This window comes from Falco biarmicus, chromosome Z, assembly GCF_023638135.1.
Source record: "Falco biarmicus isolate bFalBia1 chromosome Z, bFalBia1.pri, whole genome shotgun sequence".
Taxonomy (NCBI): Eukaryota; Metazoa; Chordata; class Aves; order Falconiformes; family Falconidae; genus Falco; species Falco biarmicus.
Genome location: NC_079311.1, coordinates 81,750,029 through 81,776,555, shown reverse-complemented (window position 1 = coordinate 81,776,555; position 26,527 = coordinate 81,750,029). Strand labels below are relative to the sequence as shown.

At 43.4% G+C, this 26,527-nt stretch overlaps 1 protein-coding gene and 1 long non-coding RNA gene across 5 annotated transcripts in view; both read right to left on the bottom strand.

The window, feature by feature from the left end:
* The window catches only part of WDR7 (WD repeat domain 7), a 143,212-nt gene that overhangs the window by 4,448 nt on the left and 112,237 nt on the right, over positions 1–26,527 (bottom strand). For all 4 annotated transcript variants that reach the window (XM_056325607.1, XM_056325606.1, XM_056325604.1 and 1 more), the window contains 2 exons: positions 25,490–25,589; positions 771–875 (listed from right to left, as the gene is read on the bottom strand). In XM_056325607.1, the coding sequence (XP_056181582.1) occupies positions 771–875; positions 25,490–25,589 (205 nt within the window). The remainder of the gene's footprint in view (positions 1–770; positions 876–25,489; positions 25,590–26,527) is intronic.
* On the bottom strand, positions 4,049–20,654 carry LOC130143050 (uncharacterized). The gene is made up of 2 exons (XR_008819620.1): positions 10,095–20,654; positions 4,049–8,652 (listed from the first exon to the last, which is right to left on the bottom strand). It is a non-coding gene; the product is annotated as an uncharacterized LOC130143050 (long non-coding RNA).

The window sequence follows — 26,527 nt, the reverse complement described above, 5'->3', positions numbered from 1 at the left end:
CGTTCCAGACCCTTTCTCTATTCTTTCTGTCTCAGCTTTCAGCATGGTTAGGGAAAGTCTGGATTTCTCCACGTGGTGCAGCCGAGCCCAGCGCAGGGTCCCCATGCTGCCACCACCCACGGGTACAGAGTGGAGCTGGGTGCAGGGGCTTTGGCCTCAGAGTTTTGCACAGCCGCTGCCCTGGCCTGTGTAGAACGAGCTTGGGTCACCTGCGGCCTCTACATTTCATCCCGTGGACATTTTAGGGTGTGAAATTGAACTATTACAACAGTATCATACCCCAACTTTAAACATCAGATATGAAGGTTTATCATTTGAGAATGTTCTCTGATTACCCAGAAGCGATGTACCGATGTGTACCCATCCCTCATCCAGGGACAGCTGCACGAGATGCTGAAACAGAAATGCCAGCAAGAAAAATCCGGTCTTACAGGGATGCTGCTGCTCAAAGCTGCCTTCACAGGTCTGAAGGGGTGGGGAGGGAAGAGCTACACAGCGGAGAGGGGCCGGGGGCACCGAGCCTCAGCCCACCAGCCACCCCTGACGGCAGAGCAGTGTGCTCCCTTCGGCGCGAGGGACCCACGGCGCATCGGGCTGGTGAATGACAAAACTGCTTTGAGGTTTTAGCTTCTGCCCTAACTTCTGGGACTCTCCTGTTGCCAGCATTTCCTTAGATCTTACACAATCGCTGAACGGTGTTAGAAGAAAATCCCACACGGGAGTTCATTAAGGATGTGCCTGCAGACGGAAGGATGGGAGCGTATCCTTACCTGCCAGAAGGAGAGGTGGCTGTCAGAATTGGAGTATGTAGCGAGGTACCGGCCGTCAGGAGCAAAAGCCACTGCAGTTATCGGTCCTTTATGGCCATGGATAGTCTAGCAAGAGCAGGAGAGAACAGCAACATAGAAGATTCACCACCTGTCACCACGATGCTGCTGAACACACTTTTAACTAAACACAAATGCAAGCATACATGGACTTCTAGAAACCCTTCTTGGAAAAACAAGGGAGACCACTACTGTCAGCAAAAATTAAATGCTATGTGGAAATGCCTCTTCATTTTCACCTGCATCTTCTGTTATTCTAGCACTCGTTTTCTGACCATCATTGTGTCAGTCCCAAATGCCCCTGAGCAGCAAACCCAGGCTCTTGTGCAGCGGCTGGCTCCCGTCGGGGAGGACTCGGGGCGGCACGGAACGTAACTGCAGACCTGCCACCCTGGGGACCTGTGCCCGATGCCCTTTCCTCAGGGCACTTCAACGCCTCCAGACAACCCAAAACATGAAAGCACACCACTGGAATGTCTTCTCAGGTGGGACTTCAGCACGTGCTGCTCAGTATTAAATAACACAACAATTTAAGTGTTCTAATTGCTGTCTAGCCAATAAAACAGAATTAAAAAAAAAAGGTAATATGTGTCTTTAATGGGAATTTTTTAAAAATGAGATACTTACACTCCCTGAAGGAAGCTGTACGTTGGATGTCTACCCAGCTGGCTCGGCAGCAGGCAGGGAACAGTAAGAGGCACAACTCCCCTGCCTTTACAAACAGTCTTTACAGGAACATCACCCCACCAGAGCACCCAGCTCTCTCCGCTGGCTCACTGGAGGCCGCTGGAAGGCCAGGTGCTGAGCTGGGCAGCAGGCACAGCTGGACCCCCACACCCAGCACCCGCCGCCCCACGGCTGGGCACACGGGGCTTCGGGCTCCCACACTCACACCACTGTTCCTTCTTCAGGATGGCCACAGCCCACTCTGCACACAGGAACGGTGATGGGAAGACTACAAACTTCATTCCAATGGCACAGGAGCATAATTGCACTTTTGTAAAAGCACACCCCGCCCCCCCCCCCCGCCCCGCCCGAGGCAGGTGACGGCCTGGGAATCACATCCACCCGCAGCTGTATGGGCTCATCCTTACGGCCGCGCCTCGGTGTGCAGAGGCAACCATTCCACTGACAGAGCCCTCTCTACTCCAACAAAGAACACAAACATTTTGATTCAACCAGAAGCGTGCAATTAAAACCCTTGTGATTGCTGTCACAATATATATAATTAAAAGTTCAAGCCTTATGCTGTAGATGAAGCAAAAAGGATTCCTTTTTCAGAAACAACACAACAAGAAGGTACTTGCTATTGTCGCAGATTAGCACTTGAACTATTACTCGAAACACACGCTTCGGCAGCGTGGCGCAGGTGCCTAGGCACGCACCACACATTTCTCAGGCACATATTAAATTTTCCAAGGCCAAGTCCTAGACTCCTGGATCTCTGACAGTATTTAATGTTACACACCCCACTACCAGTCCTCCCCTAGAGTACCCTCCCATGCAGCACCACCCCAGCACCGGGGTCCCTGCAGGCATCAGCACCCCAGCCTGGCTGAGCCAGCACCTCGCAGAGCCATCTGCTCACACGCCATGCTTACAGCTATGGTCTCACCGGTGGTACAGATGTGGGTTTTTTAAAATATCCAACTACGTAAACATGTATGTCAGAAACACCCTGAAAAACCACACACTTATTCCACGCTCAGGGTCACTTAAGATTTTAATTACTCATTATCTGAGATTACTATTTAGCAGGTGCAGAATGAGTGGACGCTTTAGGCAAGACTGAGACTTATTTGTCTTGTGTCCTCTGATGCTTTGGAGATCTCAAAATAGGCAAACCCAGGCAGCCCACCTACCCTTGCATCTTATACCCCAGGGGCGCAAACCTGAAAGCCCCTCTTGTGGCTCTCAGTGAGCACCAAGGTCTGGTCTCTCCCACCAGCCGAGGAAGCTCGGCTTCCCGGGGATCCAGTGAGCACTGGCAAGTGCTGGGGGGCTTGACGGCAAGCGGGGCAAGAGAAGAAAAAGAAATGCAGCCAAGGAAACATGAGCACCGAGGGTAGGGCCAACCAACAAAGGGTTAAACAGCCACAATCTGTATTTCAATTCAGGCTGACACATGAATTCCTTCTCAAAAATACTATTTTCTATTGGATTCACATTGTGAAAACAGTAGTATCAGAAGCACACAAAATATTTCTTTGAAAATACACAACAGCAGCTCTTTCTGCATCAAGAGGCTCTGGGCCAACTCTAAACTGGCAGGGCTTAACTGTGTGAAAAAAGACTTTGTAATATTCATGGAACAAAATTAGGCTGTGAAAATAAAAGTAGTGCTCCTGTACACACCACCGGGACATTCAGAGATGAAGACCTAATCAGAACAGTACATTGCATCTGAAGTTAGCCTTGTATATTAAGAACCCATTAATATATTTGTTTCTTGTTTATCACATAAAAGGTGAGTGAATTCCAACAGAACCTCAAACTTCTCTCTTTAATGTAATCACCGCAGCCTAAGATGAAAGTTTGAAAGGGCAATTAATTAGATAATCCAATGTTTAGGCCCATCAAACTCTTCAGCACTTAACAAACAAGCAATACTTGTCAATAAAATATGTTTTGGTAATACAAAGGTAGAAAATCAATAGTACTATCGCACTTGTTGCTCTTTTTACTACTGAAAATGTGTTCCAATAAGTACAATCCTTAAGGGAATTTATCTGCTTTGTTACTTAAAGGAAGTAGTTCTCTAATTGATGCTAATCCTTTCAAGCCAAATTTTTTTGTGCTGTCTAAAGTATGCTTTGCAATGCCCATCGAGTGTTTCCGAGGCGTAACCAAACCAAATTATTGCTGCTCATTCAAAATATTCTGCTTGCACCCATACATTTGGTGCTCAGACTCCCCTGGCTGGCACTGTTTTGCTGCGGTGCTGAACACTGCATTAATGGATTACAGCACTAATGCCTCAGCAGAGAACGCATGCCAAACATGCTGTCTTTTGGATTGCTTTCAAGTTACTATCCACAGTTTTTCTGCTCCAGAGCAGACATATTAGCCCACAATGAAAAGTATGCAAAAATCTGTGTGATACTGGTTTGGGAATGGTCTTAATTCTGAATGGCAGAGGCGGTGGGATACAGTGCAGCTGTCTGCAGCCTCCCTCTGCCCAAGCAATTGTTTTTTAATGGGATGATGCTCCTGGGAGACTATTTGACTTCTGCACCTGCCACTGCCGTCCTGTAATGCATGATATACTGAAGCTATGGCAACCTAAATACCAAGTCCAATATTTGGTAAACTCTGCATTGAACTGCAATATTCTATTAAAGGTGACATAAAAAACAAACACTGTACCCTGCAGCGGTTTTATTTTCATAATATACTGAAATGCATACTTTAAATTGATAAAGTAACTTAAGTACTCCTAGAGAGAGACACTAATATTTTATCACCTTTATTATTTGATATTAATCTCCCCAGTCTCTAGGGGTACCTTGACCAAAGGGAAACAAAAAATTCACTTACTGAGGAAACCTCACGCCTAATGTATCACACCCAGAAGCACTGCCCTTCCGGTGCCCGTCGTGTGAAAGACACACAAAAGTGGAGGTTTGCCACAGCTGAGCAATACCCCTAAAATGATGTGCCTGCTTTTAGCTTGGAGCAGTAGGAAAATAAGAGCTCCAACTTCTGCACAGGACACAAATAATCTCTGGGCAAGGAACAGTTATGTGAAAATTAAGGTGGAGGCAATTCTGTAACTCTTTCATGGATCAGTGAGGAGTCACTGGCAATGGCTTCATGGGCAACTTCAGCAACCGAGCCGGGGTGATCTGCCACAGCAACCACCTAGAAGTGTTCTTAGGCATAAATGCAACATGATATGAGAAGGTCAATAAATCATAAACATAGAACTCACTATGCTAAAGGCAAAGTCTAACAACAGATACTTAACAACTGAAATGTTAAGCTGAAAATCATTGGGGTTGACGGCACCTACTGTAAAAATGCACCTCTCCCTCTGGTTCCCCCTCCCAACTACAAAGAAATAATGCAAGTTTAGAACAGGTCTTAATAAATACAGCTAGGTCTGACAGATCAGTCATTTCTAGAGGTGGTTTGTCGTTTTGTTTTTTTTTTTTTTTTTTTTTTTTTTTGAATCGTATTACAAATAATATAACCAGAAATGAGCCACAAAAGAAGAGCAGGTTAGTAGTGCTTCACTGACATGCATATACCTCTCTGAGGTCCCCTGGCAGTGGCACCGAGGGATTACACATCACAGAAACACAAAACACAAATTTTCTTTTTTTTTTTAATTAAAAAATTAGAAGATGGGTTTTAATGCTAACGTAGAGTGCAAAACCTGCAGAACATACACAGAGCCCAAACTGTGCAAAGGAATAAATACTGTCCTTTGAGATAACAATAAAAGTGGCAGACCTATGAGGTGAATATATAAAAATAAATAATTAGGACAACCACTTTAAAGGTAAACACAAGCCCCTGCAGTGCCTGCTCGGCTGCTCTCACTTCAGTCCCCAGGAGATGAACAGCACCTTCGCCAGGCTGCGATGTACTATGCCCAAGACCCATTCTTCTTTTTTTCTTCAGAGATTGTGAATCTTATCTTTGTTTGCAGCAGCACTCCTTCCCGGGCTCCCGCACATCTGTCTTCTTTTGCTCTATGTTCTTCACATCATACTTTCATGTGACTGATTTCCTTATTTCAGAATATATGGACTTAAGATCGGTGCCTACAATGGAGGGGGTACCAGGGATTTTCAACAGATGGTAGGAAGTCCCCACTTACTCTCACGTTCCTGATGGTGTGTTTCCAGTGGTAGCTGGTATAGCTTTGCCTCCCTTCTATTAACCTGCGGCCGGGAGGTGCCTGGCACCTGCAGCCGACGAGATGGCCGGTGCAGGGCACTATGGTGAGCGTGGCAGCCAGCATGAACCCTCCCCACAAAGGTGCGTAGAAAGTCAGTATTTAAACACAGCAGACAATCTACTCATGTGCCCCCAATACAAGTGCAGGGTTTCTGTAACTTTTTGTTATGTTTTAATTCTCTTATATAAGTATAATGGATTCTGAATAAAATGAAACTTGAAAGTCCTATGCTTAAAAGTGTTGAATAATATATACTAATCTTTGTGTTTAAAAAAGATGAAATGGAACTTATTTACAGCTGTCCTCACTGAATAAGCCAGCAAGCAAAGTCTTTCCCTCCAGTCGTGTGCTGTCCTTGCCAAGGCTGGCTGCCCCGGCCACCGCGCCAGCCCCCACACTGCCACGGCCACAGGGCAGGCAGGGGCAGGGCACCCCCAGCTTTTGGGTTTTGTAAAACAGCGTTCTTCTACAAAGCTAAATGGCTTCACCTGAAGAAGTATCTAAAACATTGCCTCATTTTTCATACCAAAAGTAAATTCTTACAAGATAGTCTGTCACAAAGTTTTTATGAACACTTAAAAAAAATAAAATCTCTACTTTTTAAGCAATTTGGTGGAAATATCTAAAATACTATTAACTTAAGACAGTTTCAAGTATCTTTACTAATTCAATTTCTATGGTAGTTCCAGCAGTACTAACAATTGCAGTAACATTTCAGGACTGTACTGAGAAAAAGAGTATATTTGCATCTTTAAACTAATTTTCTTCCTGTCCTTCAAGTGGCTTCTCAATAAAGTCAAAGCGCATGTATGACATTTTTTAACTTAATAAAATATATAACTTGATTTTTAACCTTACAGTAATACAATTTTGCATCAGCCATTACAATTACTCCATATTCAGATGCGCTGCGCACCATCTGGGAGGCAGCGTTCAACGAGAGCCCGAAGTGCCTTGGCAGGCCATGTATAACCCCATTTCTCGCCGGACCAGCAGGCGGGCTGTCTGTCAATACATGCCTCTCATTTCTTAGGAGCTCCTCCTGCTGCGAGTGCCTCATTACAATTTGCTTTTACTTCCTGGGCAAATGACAACCACAACAAGAGGCAGCTTCTTTGTTGACTGAACTTAAGCCAGAAAAAAATGAGATGACAGGTGCAGCCGCCTGGGTGCTACGGGACAGTGTAAACCCACCCCAAATGGCAGGGCTCCAGCCCCGCGCCGCACAAGGAGCCCAGCACCGGCCCCTCTTCCCTAGAACCATGGCTGCAATCACAGCCTGGGCTTGCACCTCCAAAAAGCCACCCGCCTTCCCAAAACCCAGCTCCCACTTCAGGCATGCACTTGTCAGCTCCAACCCCCCTGCGGTAATTAATTGCCCCTGAACATACAAAGCACAGTCCATGATAGCAGCAGTGATTTTTCCTCTGAAACCAATGCTCCTGTACTTTATTTAAAGGTTCATAATACCGTAATATAACCTCAGAATATCTGTGTAAGTACCATGTTAGACAACTTGGTATTGTTATTAAAATTTGTATCTCCTTGACAATTACTGTTTTAAAAGAGGTTTCAACAGCTTGTAGGCTAAGCTTTTTGCTTTAATTTCTAGGAAAATTCATATGTTAAATTATTCTGAGTACAGTTAGCCTATCCTTACCAATGAAAATGGAAGAAAGCGTTTAATATTCTTTCTATTATTAATTATTAATTAATATTTTAAATAGTATTTGTGTGAGATATAAAATATTTAAATCACTATTAAAAGGGATATAATAACAATAATTGCAAGTGGTTTGTGTAAAAAAACCCCAAAGCATAGATAAGAGTTCAATCTGGACAAGCACCAGGGCTCTGCACTTGCAAGTGCTCCGCGCAAAACCCAGTCAAGCCGTTACAGCCATGGGAGAACACAACCCCCAGACACGAACAGGCGGAACAGCACATCCTGGCTACCTGATTCAGGTGTGATTTGCCATTTAAAAAAGTCAGAGTAAAAATAAGTATTACTAAAACAGATTTCAGGAGCAGACAGTATAGGCAATGTTATTTTCTTAGCAAACCCTTAATTCTGATACCTGTGCTGAAATGACCAAATTTATAGCACGGTCTGAAACAACCAAATTCATAGAACAGTTGTTTTTTAAACATAAGAAACTTAGGTAAAGAAATAAATAGTCACCTAGACAACCCTGTATGGCTCAGAGCACCAGCCAGTGACAAAAGACAGAAAGTGCGCTCTTACAGATACTGTTTGTCAGAACCACATCATTTTCATCAAAGATCAGTCTCTATTGAAAGAAAAAGCTATTAAAAATTTTAATTAGACTTAAGAATTGTTAAGTGAGTTAAGGGGAGACAGGAATGCATGGAGCCCCCCCCTCTTCCTATGTAATTACTTACTATGAATACTGTTTATTAAGAAGTTCAACCGATCAAAAATCTGCTTTTCACCTGCCTACATCTGCTGACTTCTATTTGAGAGCCGGTCATCAGTGTGTGGTGGCTGGAGCACGAAGCACTCCAACCTCTCAAACTTCTCTGGCAACACGCTAGATGTGGTCACTGCAATCCCATTTTTCCCCCTTGCCTATTCCAGTAACTGTCATGGGCTCTGCAGCCAAGCACAACACTCCCGTACGCTTCCCACTCTTCCCAGTCAAAGTGCATTTCGCCAAGGTGCCCTCTGGCTGAAGTGCCGCCCGTGCTGTCTCAGTACAGATGAAACCCTGAGAGCTAAGAGGTGTCTGGCACAGCCAGAAGCTCCCATCCTCAAACAGTTGTGTTCAAGTGCAGCTCTTCCCTTTCAGCTCCAGCTCTACTTGCCCAAGTTTTAAAGAACACTAGTTCGAACAATGTCACAGTCCTATTTAGAGCACCGCAGTATTTTTAACCTTTGAATTCAGAGCCTTCAATGCACTTGCAAAACACAAATCTGTAATTCCCAAGTGACTCGAGACTTTAAAGAAAAGCGTTCAGCAACTCCAACGGAATAGGAAAGGCTAATGAGATCAGTGCTTCCCGCCAGGTCGGTGGGGTTTGGGGACTTAATTATCCTTCTAAAAGTGTCTTCTGCCCTGCGGACTCTCAGAAAGCAACTCTGCTGACATTTTTGAAGCCAGCCTTCTGATTCTCACTGCTCCTCACTCTCATTTTCTTCTAATCAGCACCAGCCATGTTTCCAGATCTTTAGCAGTTCCTGGGCAAACTGTCACCTGCTGCAGAACTCCCTGATGCTGCTTGTTTTTTCCAGAGTTACCACCCGCATCCTCTTCCAAAGGTCACCAGCATCAGCATCAAAATTATCAAAACAAGCAGCAACTTGGAAACTGCAGTCCTCAATTTTACAATTTGTGGAGAACATTTTCTTACAAGCCTAAGCCTTTCTTATGAGTAATTTGCATATGATGGTTTACACTTGGTGATGCAATGTCATTGCATTTGAAAAATGCAGCAGGTTTTTGACCCTTTTAAAAAAATAATTTGTGCTTCTTTTGAGACCCACCTTACCTAACTGAGAACACTGGCTAGACCCACATGTGCAAATACACACATCCAGTGATCTCCACTAGGACACCGTGGCACCCTCTCGTCACTGCAAGCAGTGCTAGGTAGCACCACCAGAACCGCAGCACGTAATGGCTAGTCCTCCTTGTCATTACATCCCAGCTTACCACAAAACCAGTCCTCCACCTAACAAGAGTTTCACTTTTCTCCCATTAAACAAGCATATCTTTTTTATATTATGCAGATCACAGACATCAGCACGTTCTGCAATATTCTGCAATTAAAACATCACTAAACAACAGTTGGGACGGGTGGAGAGAAGGGTGAAGTGCTCTGGGCCTTGCGTTCAAAGTGCATCTGGGTGTTCAGAAACCCTGTGAATAGTGTCAAGGCCACTTAAATCACACAACTCCTCTAAATTTTAGGAAAATTAGTTCACAGTAATAGTAATAATACCTGGAGCATTATATGCCGTTGTACAGCTATAAAATATCAAAACAAATTAGCAATCAATCATTACTCGATAACTGACAAAGTATAAGAGATGATGTGTTCACAAGTTTTTCTAAGTTATTTAATATGTTAGGGATACAGATTTTCCTTACTTGGTGTTAATTGTTTCAATTCCTTCCAAAATGTACCTTAAAAGCTTTAGTTTCACTGCAGATAGTCTTACTCTCTATCCACAGCCAAAAAGCCATTTTGCAGCTGCTTGCAGCAACGTGGGGGCTGAATCACAAGCAGGTGCCCCGATGCCTCCAGAGAAAGGCAGCCCCGGCAGCAGTTCTCCTTTGGATCCAGCAGGTCTCACCTCCCTCCTCCATTGGGATTCCAGCCCTTCCCCGTGCTCCGACACTACAGGTCTCACACTTACGGATGCGAGAAGCAAAGCAGAAAGCAGCTGGGCACAAAGCCTGAGTTCAGGGCCATGTTTTTCCCTAACAGAGAACAAACCCCCGAAAGCAAAAATGCATTCACAAAGGTCATGTCTTGATTGGAGACACAGGCCAGTAAAAAAAAGAAGTGTTACCAACATGATTTAAAATAGTTCTGTACATCTACAGAGAGAGAAAGTGGTGTTTAAATATGTGCTGCTTGGCCATGGGCAACCCTAAAGGAGGAAACCCAGATTTGACCATCACCATTTAATGCATATTAGTGCTCTATTTCTACTTGAAATATGGAATATAAATTAAATGTGATTTTGCAAGTTATGAACTGTAAGTTAGACTTAAAATTTGTTTTTAAAAGGTATTTGCATACACTCTTTTTTCAGCTTTTCTTTAAAGGGAGTGACAGTCCCTTAGGAAAAAGGATGACAGCTCTTACACTGGGGTGACTGACAGCTGTTTATCTGGCTAAACACTGCCAGATCTGTCTGGGGTAATCTAGGATTTCTCTCTTTAACAATAAGTTGTAAAAGCAATGTAAAAAAACATAAATCCTTACTCCCCTTCCCAGCTAGGTGCTTCCCTGGACAGCTCCAGACAACTGCTTTAGCAGCATCTGAAGAAAAAAAGCTTTTTATAGAAGGGAAAAAGCAGCATTGAGGCCACCTTTTGTGTAGGAAATAGTGTCTGAATAGGAAGCAACAGCTAAATTAGAAATAATTGTAGATACATGGAAACTCAATTTTCTTTGCAGATCTCAGTATAAAATCTGTATACGTGCTTTTCTGTCACTGCTCCTGGGGATGCTACTAACTCAGTGCTGTAAAGAAATCTGTAACTCAGCAGGGGGCTTGTGGCCTCTGAGGCTGGTCAGGAAGTTTTATGTCTTTTTTCCAGTCTATTTGACTTTTGTATACCAAATTGTACCACTTCAAAAAGGAAAAAAACCTTACTGGAATGGATTACACTGTCAGCTCTCCACTTTGGAAGCTGACAGCCGAGGCGTAAGAGTTAAGTAGGAAGCTGTAGCTGAATGAGTTTTTAATTTAGTTTTTACTAACTTTGATTATTCAAGAGCAGTCCTGACTTCTGCTCTTGCACTCACAGTCCTCGCTTGGCGTCTGTCCCTGCCTTCCCACTTCTAACAAGATGTTCCCATTTCTGCAAACGCAGCATGCCTGCAAAGGTGGAATAGGCAAGTTCCTTTAAACCACCAGTCTCCAAATCAACTAGAAAAGTAGTACAGAAAAATATATAAATAAATTTTAAAAAATCTGTCTTTTAGCAAACCAGCATTCCTAATCAGCATGACCTAAAAAGCAAATTTAGTGACTCCAGAGGCCTCATTACTTAGCCTCCTGAGGCTGGGAAGTTGGCATGGAGTTATGGTATGAATTTATGGTGCACTCGCTACGCTCTAAGTGAGGACTTTCAGTTTGCATTTGTTACTTGTAGCTTAATGCATATATTTATATGTGCAAAATAGATTTAACTGCAAAGCACAGAGGCAGATTTGGTGCAGATCAACAATATGCCAGGGAAAAGTTAATGCAGAGAAGTTAGCGTTCTGTAAATATGCACCTTGATTAAATCCCCACCAGCCTTCCATGTAGAAGCATATAAGGACAGTTTACTCTCATAAAATATACTGTTAAATTACCACCAGCCAACCAACTGTGCATAATTAAACACTGGTTTTAAAAGAACTTTTGAGAAACTTGGAAAAAAGTGACTATTTCGTTACTGCATCCCTAACATAGCTGGGATCTGCTGTCAATTGGCTACAATCATTTCTTGTTACAGTAAAAATGAATAAAATCCCTCAACTGTATTATTTGGTATATTTACAAAAATCAGCTCGGGGTAAAGCTACCGCAGCCTATAGGGAAAATGGGCACGCATCACACAGGGTAGCCTAACGCCTTCTCTATGGTCATCTCGTACTGGGAACAGAATGTAAACAGAACTCAAGAGCAAGGCTTGTATCTGTATCAATGAGGATGAGCAAATGCAGGTGCTGGTGCAGCTGAAGCATGTCCCCTTAAATTCCTGCCCCATTTGCCAGCGATGCACTTACTACTACCCTGTATTACATTACGATGGATTTCCCCTTGTGAACTTTGCTATTGCTCGTGCAAGTCAGATTCTAAACAAAACCAAACAGAGAGCACCCCAGCCCCTCTGCACCTTACCACGGCTGTAGCACGGACGGGGCACATCAGAGTATTTTTACAGCCAAAGTACGCTGCACTGAATGTGCTTCCACACGTGCTGTGTGCCGGGATGCTGGCAAGGGGGCATTTGCTCTGCAGCCTAACAGCTTCCCTTCCTGCCTCCAGTGAGAAAAAGCCTATGAAATTAAAAGATTATACTCAGTAATTATCTTTTATCTGCAATTTGAGGATGTGTGTGTTCCTGCTACCAAGTTTTCCTGCCTCATCTGAACTTGTTGGTGCGACAGTGTCAGTAAATGCACATATAGGTTCAGATTCCAGGATAACTATCTTTCTTCTTCTGTCTTTAAAATACCGTATTTGAGTACAGTGTCTTTTATTCAATAATCAAACTTAACTGAAACAAGCCATCTGACATCAGCAACTATTCGGTCCAAATATAATATGAAATAATCTTCTGCCTTACATAAGAATAAAAATTTGCAAGTCACCTAGGTACTGAAATAAAAAATAACACTATGCAGAATTCCATTACTGCTTTGACTGCTAAAGCTCCAACTTTAATTCTGCAGTGAGCCAAATAAAAGCACCTCGGACCAAACAGCATCGATTCTAACCCATGTTTAAAAGCATCTTTTGCTTTGAAATAAACTGAACCAAAACTCAGACTTCTCTTTAATCTTCCAGTGAAAACCGCAGAGTTTTTGCATACAAAGGCTCGTATCTGCATCATCTGCAGAATGCTCCTGGGGAGGCACTCTGAGGTGGCAAAGCACAGTGATGCTCATGGCAGTGATCCCACAAAGGGGGCTGGGGGCTCCTCTGGCTATGCACCCACCACCAGCTGTGCTTCCCATGGACACTCACCTGAGCAGGAGTAAGCACCAGGGTAAAGGGAGTACTTGTAGAAGAAAATAGCTAAAGAATTCAATACTGCTCAGCTAAATGAACCATTTGTATTCATGACGAGCTCCTTACACATCCAGTACTACAGGTTTACAGCAGGTTTACACTAAGCACAGCTCACTTCAATATCAGTTACAAGTATCTCTATGAAATGCAGTTCTAAATATTTATGATGAAAGCCAAGATTTAATCAATGAAAATAGAATATTTTATGGCTTCCTTGACTGTACTGTGTGCTTCTCCCCACATGCACTTTACCAAGCCATTCTCTACTTGCAAGGAACACAGACCCGACTGCAAGTCCCAGCTGGCGCCCAGATCCTGGGAACCCCTCAGTGTACCGGTAAATGTATCAGGAACAGCAATGACATTGGCTTCAGCAGATTCCTTTACAGGAGACATGGTTTTCATAAATTATGCATCAAAATATACAGCTGCATATACAACCCTGTATCATCTATAGCTCAATGCTGGGGAAGGGTTTCTGTTTTCAGAGGGAATTCTCCATTCTTCCAAGATTGGAGCCACCAGCCAACAGGAACACACGGACAGACATGCAAAATACCCAGGCTGAAGTCAATGGCCCAAAATGCCCTAAAAATGAGAACAGCACTGGAGGTACAGTGATATTTTCCCACAAAATTCATGGAATTTCTCAGTTTGAGCCCTCTCGGTGGGAAGAACAGATATATTTTCTGAATGAGGCTCCACCTCTTACACCAGTAAGGGACCCAGAAGATGTGACAGCAGCAGGCAGCTTCAGTTCTCATGCTTTAATGAAAGTCTTTAATTAGTGACTCTGTAAGGGCCAGTCTCTCATTACATACCCAAACACATTTCTACAGGAAAAGAAAAATTATCAAACAGCTTGTATGTATGAATTAATGGGGGAATTCCAGACTGGACTCTGTTACTCCGCAAGAATTTACCTGTCGTAACTTTAAACAGAGATAATCACACCAACCCCAGGTTCCTGGGCTGCATGTACAGGCAGTGAGGGCAGCAGATCCTTGGAAGCCTCCCGCGGGAGCTCACACATCCCTCTGCGGGACAGCCCTTATTTGAGCTGAGTGCCATGCCTGCTGCTCACCTGCACGGTGAGGAAACGCCCCCAAAGAAAGAATGTAGGTGAGTTAATTCTTACAGATTAGCATGATCAGAATTAACAAATAATGTCACTAAATCTGTTTCGGCTATAAAATAGTGTTAGAGGCTCTGACGCGCAAAATATCATTAAGCAACTTTCAGACATTAATATTTTCCCATCATTCCAAGGTCAACAACAATCATGTATCCTAAAATCCAGTTACCTGAAATATATCTCTACAGTCTGCCGACGCTGATTTAGCGTTCAATTTTAAAAAGAAAACAGCAGAGTATCACTCTTCTTCTGTATTATTGCACCTCTAAATACAGGAATTTCAGCTGCATGTTGACGATAATTTACAAGCTTATGCAAAATATTAATAATTTGTTTTGAATTTAATATGAGCCTTTAACTGCATCCCACCTGCTGGGACTGCTTCTAGCCTAGCAAAATGACTATGCATTTTTTCGCCTTGTATTCCTAATAAATATATTACTTTAAAAATAGGAAAAGAGAAGCACGTCTCCTGGGTCATGACTTTGCACAGTATGTAAGTCACTTCAGAAAACCTCAAAACTGTCAGTTTGTAAAATCAATGGAAAAGATGACGTTTGGAATGGGAAGCGTAATTCAGCCACGCCAGCAGTGGCAGGAGCGCACTGCAGCGGCATCAATGAGCTGCAATGTGGCACATTTATCATTAGATAATCACTCCCCCAGAGGATTAGCAGCACACAGGTGAACCTTGTGCCACACAACACACTTGGGGTGTCATTAGCTCAAGATAACCTCACTCCCTGCCATCTCCTATTGCTTAATTAGAGGTTACAAAGGCTATAATAGGACTAAAAGAACTTGGGCAAATGCAACTTGCAATGAGTGATACCTTAATCAATTCAAAACTGGGGGCTGCACATGTGTAGTCAACAAAGGCGTGGATGGGAGACTGCAAGCATGCATTATGTTTTCAATTAATGAGCTTAAAATTTCAGGAGAACAAAGAAATCCGGACATACACTAGGCCTTATTTGCCCCAGACAAATTCCAGCTTTTTCAAGTAGCATTTTGCCTGATTCAAATGCCATGTATAAATACTAGTGAAAAAAACCCCAAACAACCAACAGAAGGATTTTAGGATACCAGCTCACCTGAAATAAATTAGCAAGTGCATCCCAAGCAGAAGCAGCAAGATCTCCAGGGTGTCTCAGCAGAAGCACGCTAAGCTACATACACCTTTGAGAAACTTCATTGTGACTGCGAAATTACAAATAGCGCTTCTCCATTTAAGTGGTTTATTTTTGGCTAGAAATTGCCAGCCATGCTAAACCAGCGGTGGCAGGGAGGTTTAAGGGTATGTCTTCTGCTGTGTTTTGTAAACAAAGGCCACATTTGCAGATGAGGCGGCCACAGATCTGCTGCACTCAGAACTGTTTTCCAATTCACTGTGAAACATCAATTATCTTTATCAAATAACAGTATCTCATCTCAGTCCATTATCAAGATGGAGTCTTATTTTAGCTGGACTGCAGTCCTATCTGTATATCAAGGCTGGCCGCAGTGCCAGAGTGAGTGAAAGGCTGTGAAATAATCAATAATCATCATCAAATTGTGGTCGACAGGTTGTGAGGATGGAAGTTTTTGATGAAACCTCAGCCTTTTTTTGTGCAGCTGATAAAGCTTAACCTTTGCAATACCTGATAACTATGACTCAGTTAAAGGCAGCTCTGCATACGCTTAAAAGCTTTGGCTCCTCAAAGCCCCCTGCAATTGCTTGGCTGGAGGGGATCGCACCTCCCTGCCTTCAAACACCCCCTGCACGGAGCAAGCCGGCACAGGCCAGGACCACCCCAAACCCATTCCAGGGACTTTTACAAACACCCCCCCCCCCTTGTCTTCCAAGAAGGCTGAACCACACTTGGCCCTAAAGCTGTGCCAGTAAAAGGTCAGCCTAAAAAGGACAACCTGTGCATAACAACCAACAGCAACAAGGGAAAAACTGCCAGCAAGCCTCTGCCTGTTTAAACGTGGGCAGCTCTCTGTTATCCAGAATAAAACTGGGACAAGATCACACGGATAAAGGGAGGGGGGGAAGCATAAAAACATGCATGCATTAGGCTAACTGCATAGCAGCCTTTCTGTTAAAGTTGTTACTCAGCCCTTTCCTTATGATAATTTCTTTTCAAAATAGAATTAAGGGATAGAATAAGGCTGTAAACATTTTGTACCAGATTTTCATTTTTGAGCATAGCATGAGTAATCTGCAAGCTGAATATAACCCTCCCTCTGAAGAATGGGGAGGTGATTCAGCCATACATTTTCCCTTTTAGCTCTCCTTCAGTTTCTCCAGAAATAGAAACTTGAGGAAATTTGTCAAAAATCACGTGAACAAGCAGAACGCGCCTTTCAAGAACGTACATCTCTAGTTTTTTGGGCAGCACATGGAAACAGAAAGGGCACCAGACAAACCACATGCAAGCACAAAGTTATGGCTGTGTTTATGGTCACTACCTTAAAAAAACCCTGAAGCACAACGAAACCAAACAAACCCACCGCCCTGAGCAGCTTTCTCACCATTCAAGGCAGCTGTGGAAGTTTGCTGCTGGTCGGACTGAGCAAGCAGCGCAAAAAGTGTCGGGCATGTTCCTTAGACAGCTGGAAAGCCTTCCTAAAACTGCAACACATTCCGGGGGACCCGGCAACACCCTTCTGCATTATCATGCAAACGGTGTTTAGCTCATTTCAAGATCTCAGGTCAACCTCCAGGAGGCTCATGAAGGCACTGGAGGTTTAAAAGGATAATTAATGTCTATTTCCCGGCAAAACCAGAACTGACATGCAAGGTTAAAGACTTATTTATTTATACCCACGACCAGCCATTTTCAGAACCTGGCTTAGAACTGTTGAAATTTCTCTTCAGACCAAAGAATGAATCGCAACAGAAACATTTGCTTTTCCAAACAAAAAAAATTCTTGAGTAAAATGTGCACTGATAATCGTAGCCAAAAGTAGGAGCTTCGAGTGAAGCAGCCAAAGCGCTCACAGCTTGTTAACATGGACTCCCAGCAAGCGTTTGAAAAATGAGGGTGTTCCTGGGGAAGGGAGAGAGCTCATGGCATCAGTTACACCACAGTTGTACCTTAAAGGAGCAAAGAGAAAGACCTGAATAGTTAAAAGCCCACCTCCCTGATGCAAATCTCTCCAAAGAAGGGTATGTCTCATATGAACTTGGCACTAATAAAACATTTACATACAATATAACCCTTGTCAACAATGTAGTTTTATAGAAAAGAGGTGTTATCAAGCAAGTTTACTGAAACGTATGGTTTTAATGATAAAAGTCAAAACCCTCATGTGGCAACATTTCTGAAAGGTGTTTGGTGCAGTCTTACACATTCCTGGGAGAAATGAAAGTGATACATAACGAACAGGTTGGCTGTTAGGTGGATTAAATATTGGCTAATCGATGTGGTTTGGAATGCAGCTCTAAACAGAAAAAGTGCTGAATTAGTGCATTTCTCCTGGGGTCCCAGAAGGGCCCGTCTAAACCCAGAAGCTGCGCAAGAGCTGCTGCTGCCACAGCTTGAGGAGAACACCCAGAGGGTCTGGGCTTGTGGAGGGAAGACCCGAAGAGCACCAGCCTTGGGAGCACCCTGGGCTGGCCGGGCTTGCCAGCCTCCCTCCAGCCCAGAGCAGCCTCATCTCCTCCATTTGTCAAGTACGGTGGTGCAACTCTGACCATGTGTAGAGCACTCACTCGCATAAACAAAATGAACAATTTCTTATGCAAATGAACAGTTAAAAGTAAAACAGGACCTACTGGTCAGAAGCTGAAGCTAAAGCAAAGTCAAGCTAGAAACAAAATATAGCTTTAATAATGAAAATTATTAACTAATGAAACAACTTAGGATGATTCTGGCAGATTTTCCGTTACTGGAAAATTTAAGATTAAGGTGAGATGATCTTCTCAAGACGCACGTTGCCCAGTGATGCTAGATTTAAGGGTTTTGCCCCCTGCAGGAGGTCAGACCTGATGATCACAGAGATCCCTTCTCACTTCTCTCCTTCCCTCTGCCGGGGAGCCGCCAGTCATCAGCTCCCTCCATTTACAATTTTACTTTCCTGAGAGAGCCTTCATCCGTGATAAATACACACTGAACTGCTAAATGCTGCTCTGGAGACCGCCGATGTCACTCTGATGGATGTGGCACCAGGCACCATTAAAAAAAATAAATAATAAAAAAAAATCTGCTTTTACAGGGAACTTGGGTCCTCCCTAGGTGTGGAGGGGGCTCAGCATCTCCTGAAAGGCTGCTCCGTGCACCGCCGGAATGGGGAATCCTCCTCCAGAGCCTTTACCTCCCATCACTTGTCTCTGCATACCTTGTTTTTGAAGGATTTAAAAATATTCTGGTCACAAACCCACTGCTTCTCCAACAACAGAAAATGCTAAATGGATTCAACAGTAAATACTGTATGAATTGATATGCCAAAGTTCAGCCAGTGTTCTACATAATTCTAATCAAGCTTCAGAACAGAGTTCCTAGTGCAGTTTAAGACTAGAAAATTCTAGTGGAACAGAACTTCTTGTGGAACAGTTCTATTTATTAAAAAAAACCAAAGAAATCCCCCGTAGCAGCAGTTCGGAGTAATAATCCAAAGTACAGCACAAATACAATTACTGTAAAAGACAAAACTATTGCAAAGGAGTAATTCCCATAATTTCCCCCAACATATGGCTACGCTACTTTATAGTAAAATATAATTAAACAGATTTGCAAAAAGCCCAGCTAAACTGATATTTCTATTTTTCATGATTATTTTGAAACTTATCAAAGCACTTAAAATTCTCAGAGTGATCTTGGTATTTTATATCATCTCACTTTTCCTAACAGTTTTTTTTGTTGGGTGGGTTGGGTTTTTCTCTTTCCTTAAAAAAAAAAAATCTCATTAATTCTTTAGATTATTCAAACATTTCGAAAGCCACACTGAGAGCGCCTTGCATAACCTTTCTCTGAGATCTGCAGCAACGAAGCACAATGAGCCCCATGCCGCTGTGCAGGACACGGCCTGAGTGCAGGGCGCGGGACCCCTCAAAACGGGGTACACAAAGACCACCCCAAAGGGCGCCAGCACCTTGCTGCCCACCTAATGACACGCGCTCCAGAAAGGCAGCAGCTGCACTATGGGCAGATCGGTTGGCTTCCAGAGCCACACAGCAATAAGATAGTATGTTTTATTGTGAGTGTCATGGAGACGGTGTGAAAAATCAAGAGCCATAGGCAGTGAGTGGCAATGGGTCAATACTGTTCACTGAGACATTGTGTAGATAATCAACAACAAGGCCCTGGGTTCTCTCTGCGCTGCAAACAGCTGAGGGGCAAATCAATACAGCCATGGGAAGGACACTGCCCGGCCCTGCTCCCTGCAACACACCGCCAACCACGGCAGGAAAGCACCTGAAAAACCACATGAATGCCAGCTTCGCTCGTGTCTGACACTGGGCACTGGCAACACCACCTAACACTCAGAAAATATTTAATAAATAATCTAATAGGAAAGAGAGAGAGAATATCTAACCTCTATACTAAGTTACAGAAAAAACTATTAATCATTAGGTGTAATTTCTCAGTCAGTACGTACAACCACCTTTCTTATATACCAAATAAAAATGTGCTGGAAGTAACAAAACACCAAACCCTAGAAAATATTTTTGTTGCCTATTATTACAGTTAAAATGCCTCCCTTTTTTCTACAGGCACATCACAAAATCCAGGTTATTAGCACCCTGTTTCACCTATAGCGTAAAAATAAAGGAACCACAATCAGAGTGCATGTTTGGGCCAGCAGTTTGCTCTTCTGCTGGTAATTACTACAGATTTTTCCACCAGCTATAAACTCTGTTAAATCTGTACACAGTTTCAGTAACACAAACCCCACACTGCTCAGATCCTGCCATCAGCTGAACTTAAAAGGGACTTCTATTTTTTCTTTTTTTCAGCATGGCTGTGTGATATGAAAAACTAACATTTTAAGCTTTATTTTCATCACCATAACTATGCTAGTATGCATGGTGCTAAGTTACCAGATTATAGTTTCATGAATTATTCAATGCAAACATCACAAAATCAAAAGCAATTGCAAAGCAAAGAATCTCCTTCTTGTATGGGGATTTCTGGTATTTTCTTCAGGCATCTCCAGAGCAACACGGCTTCAGCGCAGCAGGGCAGCACCCCGTCAGTGGCAGTGACGCCCCGATACCTGGCTGCCTTGCTCCCCCACGGGGCCTGGGCGCAAAGATCTCCAAGTGAAGAGCTCATCTGGCTTCTGCCTCGAGCTGGCACCACAGAGCCTGCCTGCCCTCCTGCCTGCCCTCCTGCCCACTAGCTCGCACAGCTGCTCCCCGCCTCCCCAGCCGGTGCGGGGCATCCCCAGTGCCCCGGAAGATGGGGCTCAAACACCCCATGGCAAACAAGGCTGCCACAAGCTCTCACAGCTCACCTGAGCCTGCTCTCTTGATCTCAGAAATGAGAAACGTTGCCCCCAGAGCAGGTTTCCAGTCTGAAGCACCAGAGCAGAGATGCTGTGCAGACCAAATAGGAAGAAAAGATGTGCAGTTCCAGGAAAAAGGGAGCAGAAAGCCCTTCTCCACCTCCAGGAGGGATTGCCTACTTTTGCATGTGACTCAAAGGGATGGGAGCATGTTGGTGCAGGCACAGGTGCCCTCCCAAACAGTCTCACGCCCATAAGTCAGATGGCTGCTGGAGCACAGTCCTTTACTGCACATCAAGCCCGTAAAACCACCCCAGCCCATTTTTGGGAAGGGTGAGCATGGGGAGCATGGGGTGAGCTCAGAGAAACCTACCATTCACTCAGCTTTTTGAGAGGCATGAAGAACAACATGTTTTTAGTGGTAACATACCTAACTCTGGTTTCTACATGCACCACGTACAGAACTCATTGCTCCGTAAACGCTGCCAGCAGGTGCCCTGGTGCTGCTCTCCAGAGGCATCTGTGGAGCCCAGAGGCAGGGGGGCAGAGGCGGGGGGGCAGACAGGGCACTGAGCCGGGGGACTGCACGCTGATACCGCCAGCCCTCCTGCTCGGGGGACAGGTGACACCCCGGCGATACCACTGGCCACAGCCACCAACCCCCGGCTTCAGCGGGGCCAGGGCAGCACATGCACGCCCTCAGCTGAGAAGGGTGCTGGCTGTCTACAGCGCCTACTGCCATAAGCCAAGGTTTTAATGTAAGCTGCAATGGTTTAATTGATAAAGAACTTTTATTCCTGAATGCTTCTCAGAGCTGCTGCTCCCAATAGTCCCTGGGAGCGCAGAAGGTGACGGTGGTTTAGACTGGCTTTGGTGTCAAAGAAAAGAAAACCTCAAAGATGCACCTCCCCATGCAAGCTCCTGATCTGTGGGGGCTCAGCGACCCGAGACCCACAGCCTACACTAAGGGACAGCCTTTGCGGTAATTTAGTAATGACCTCCAAAAACCACATCCGGAGTGAGTAACAAAGCTAAAGGGAGAAGAGGAGGTTCTGTACGACAGGAACGCACACAACAGGGTGCGACAAGGACCTGTCAAAAACGTGAGCTCTGATGTGCAGTTGCACCTGGCAAAATGATATTAGGATGAGAAACCTTTCAAATTTCTGCTTTTGTGTGGTTTCATAGAAGGTGGGAAGGGAAAGAAGGTTTGGGGAAGCTCTGCAGCAAGACTGAAATAAACACTGAAGACAGTGTCTGTGCAGCCTACAACAGAAACTGGCATTTTGCCTAAGGAGGATTAAGAAAAACAGGGAGTACATTGTGGAGAAGGAGTTTTGAGAGTCCTCTGTTTTTTTCACCTTTCAAAACAAAGGCTGAAAGTGAGCATTAAGGCTGCCTGTAAATAAGGCACAAGTGCAAAAACCAAGGAGAGGAACCAGTTATTTAAGCCAAAGGTCAATGGTGGTACAAAGACTTAGATAGCTATAACTACATCAGTCTGGGAATAAAAAAAATAAAAATAATATTTCCAACCCATGATATTTTAACCCATCAATACTCTGGAACAACCTGCTACTGGGCGTCGAGAAACCCAAGGCTTTTTCAGATGCTGCTCGCTCAGCTGCTACAAGAGAAGCTCCCATGCCTGCTGCAGCAGGGACAAGCCTTCATGTCCCAAGGAGATCCCACCTGCAATACCCACACTTACCACTCCTCTTCCCTTCTGCTTATCTCTGAGGTAATCTCACTTAACATATATCCTTAATGAAAGGTATGAATGGGGAAAGCAGCTCCCCCTCTTCTTACCCAATCAGTAATTCCGATGCCTGACTAAAACCAGCTTATGTGAGAGGTGCGATGGGGCAAATAATAAAACTTCCATATGCATTTCAAACTTCTGCTTTCAAAACACTAACATATTTACTAACTGCAAAATTATGTTTATGGCTTCAGGAAATGATTCAAAGAATCATTTATTTTTTTAAATAGTGAATGACTAAGCTATTTTTTGATAGTGTGTTTCTGGCAACATTGTTCAAGAAACTTTATAAACAAACAGAATGAGCTTAAGCTAGATGATGGCCGGTGTTAGAGAAACATTTTTCTCAGTAGAAATGAAGCCGCAGCTAGTACAGAAAGTGAGAAGGTCCCAAGACGAGAGCGGGATGGAAGGAGGCTGGCCAAGGGCTCCAGCTACTGTCCCAGCGTGGGCGACTGCTCACCCACCAGCTCTCACTCTGCCTTACAGCAGGGCCCCTGACCCTCATCAGCACTCCTCAGGCACCTGTCCTAATGTGTGCTCGACTTAAACATACCAAGGCAATTAAAGTATTTTGATAAACATTTTGAAAGGCTTTAACTTATGTAAAGTAAAAATTTGAGCTTTTTTCCAATTTCAAAACTTTTTCATCTATACAATCCTGAAGCTATTTCAAATCTTCTGAGCAGCTGAAATCTGCAACTGTGAGAAATAACTTAAAATATCAGATTTAGAATAAGAAACCTGTATCCAATAGATGGCGTTGCCCTCTAATAATCATATATCTGGCAGTCACCAAATTTTTCTATCTCATGAATAATAATAAAACCTGCAAAGGACCCTGCCCTAATTATCCTGCAAGTCCGTTCAGTCACACCCATCTCTGCTTTCCATGATCTACATGGAAGCATATGAAGAATGTAAGAAAACAAGTGCTGTGAATATTCACCAACACATCAAACTATGCAAGCAAACAATCTACCGATAGAAAACTGGAGTTAGTTAGAGGTGAGACTGACGTGGAGCATAGTGTGCTTCTGAGAAAAGGCTGGCAAATATCAGCTATGCACAATCCCCTTCAAACAGCCAGTGGTTATTAGACAGAATTCACTTTAAAAGAACCAAAGGAAAAGGTAAAGAAGAGAAAAATAGGGTATTTTAGCAGCCTGCCAAACCAAGGGCAAACCAAGCCAGCTGGGTGATTTTTGTAGAAGGTTTAGCCCCATACACATGTGCAGCTGTAAGCACCTTCGCTGTCCTGCCCACCAGCACCGCCGGGCTTCTGCCGAGCTGCCGTGGGTCCCAGGCTGTGTAAAGGGAGTTACAGACCCACCTGAGCTCACGTGCCACAGGCAGCCATGCCAGAATTACCCGCTATCTTAACAGCTCCTCTGCTCACCCAGGAGCCAGCTCGGTAGCTGAAGTATGCGTTGGACAAAGTTAAAAGCACAAGGATGACAACACTGGTTAAATGCTGCTGCCAAATGGAAGGAGGGGTTTTGTTACCAACTCTCCTTATGCTCTGAAAAGAGAGATGTAAGGCAGTGTATAGTTGTGCTTTTTACCTCTCCCCCTCCAACAGCATCAGGAATTAGCTATTGCTTTGAGATGCCAAAGCTTCACAGACTTATTTGGACTTTGCACTCTCCACTTTCAGTGCGGTGATGCCCACCAAAAGGAATTGTGACCAGGGGGATGTTAGCTGCTTCATCACACTGGCTGCTGAGTAGGCAGAAAAAAGTCACACAACACGTGCAGGCTCCTTGCACAATCAAGGAAACTTCTTTGGAAAGAGGGATACGCACAGCTCTGCAGCACCGTGGTCATCTTGGCTAGGACTGCAGGACAGCAAAGATGATCAGTGACATCGGATATATCAATACACAGCTGTTCTTGTGGACCCATTTTGTAGTTCAATTAATAAATCATGATCCAAATGACTTAAGATAAAACAAGATAGAGCATTCCATACTTCCTATCTGCCTGCATTATACAGCTATTTATAAAACAAATCTGGCCATCTTAGCTTCCATAGGAGTGCTGTCTAAACAAAATATACCAGAACATACAATGTTGTCAGCTACTAGATTTGGGAAATAAACCCCAAAATTTCAGAACAGGAAGTGAACCAGCCACATACACCTAAGCATGCAGTTCTACCAACGGATCTAGTAGGAATGAATCTATGCTGCCTTCTCTATAATGCAGATTTTCTAAGGACTAAAGATAACAGCTTTTAGAAACAACAAAAAAAATATATTTACACACACACACCGAGGCAGATTAAAAATACAGATATTTTACCCAAGCTTTACATGAGGACTATTGAAATTCAATAAGAAATAATAGCTGATCACATAGTACAAGGAATAATAAAGAAAATTACCAATGAACTTTTCTGAAAAGAGAAGGCAAATACTTCGTCATTTAAACATTTTTAATTCCAGGCACTCATTTCAACATTATCCTTAAGTATATCCTCTTCTAGGTCACTGGTAACTGGTAAGAAAATATGTATCTTATTTAACATCAGAAAATTGTAAATACCTCAAACATAAGCATCACAACATTTTGCAGAAAGGAGTTTTAGGAAAAGAAAAAACAACCCCTCAGTGGATTTTCTCTGTGACTCCTACAGTAGGCAAGTATCCTGCTATAAACCCTAACTTCAAAAAAAATCAGATTTTTCATTTATTTCAGAGCAGGGGTATCACCTAACTTTAGGCTTTCATTATTAACCCATCTGTAGCACTCATTCAGTTGCAGTGAATGAAGACAGTAGGGCTCTATATACTTGGAGTCCTTCATTAAACTATTGATCCCCTCAGCATTATCCATAATGTTCCAGCAGCTTAGCATGTCAACTGATGCAGAGCTTGCTGCTCTTTCCTTTCAATAACTTCCACACTTTATGGCGAGGAAGTCACAATGATTTATTTACCTGACATTTCCCAGTCCGGATGTCGTAGAGGGCCACTGAACCATGGCGAGCTCCCACTGCTATTCTGTGACTCCGCTCGTAATAGCTGACCATGTAGAACCTGAATTGAACATTATAACAAGTAACAGGTGAGATCTGATCTGCCTGCATGATGTTCAAATTAATTTGCAATGCCATTGGGTAATTAACATTAGTGCTAGAATGGAGATTTGATTCAAAAATCCATCAGCTGCCAGTTTTCATACTTGGCATTCAGCAAAGCCAACTGATGTTTGCTGCATCACCACAGAATCAGATCAGATTTATTTATTTTTATTATACAGTGTTCAACACCTCCACTGTGTTTGGGAATAATCTGTGATTATCACCAGATTCCCTGAATGTCCATGTGCATATCTTGTTTATAGTGGCACACCACAGTAATGCTGCATGTCAAATGGTTAAACAAGATAATCTAACACCCTGAATGACTTCAGAGCACTTTTCCTTGAAAATTAAATGAGAAAGACTGAGAGAAAGTATAGAGAAAAATATGCAAACTCATAAATTTTTGATTGGCATAAAAAAAAGCAAATTAAAATTCATCAAATGCTCTCTAATCCAGTAACATCCTTCAGGTGAAAAGGATCCGAGAAGCCTGCAATTGTCCTTAATGTCCAGCGTGGCTGTATGACATCAATTTGAATTCAAACAATTGCAAAAGTCAAGGAATTTCTACACCCTGAAGCACAAGAGTGTCAAAATCCTTATTTCAAATTCAAATCTTTGGGAAGATCACTGTGCCTTTCTTAGAAAAGGGAGAGCAGACCTGTGAAAACTGCTGACCACACTTCAATTACATTTTAATTTTACAGTTAGATTTTACTATAATAAAGTCTGCCAGAGATTTCCAGAATCAGTTTATAAAAATACGTTGCTGACAATATTTATGGCTTCAAACAACAAATCCTGCAGTGATCTATCTCCCTGTTCTTCAGGATTCCCAGAGTACCATAGCAACTGCTCTCACACAGGTGTGATACACTTGTTTCTACAGTG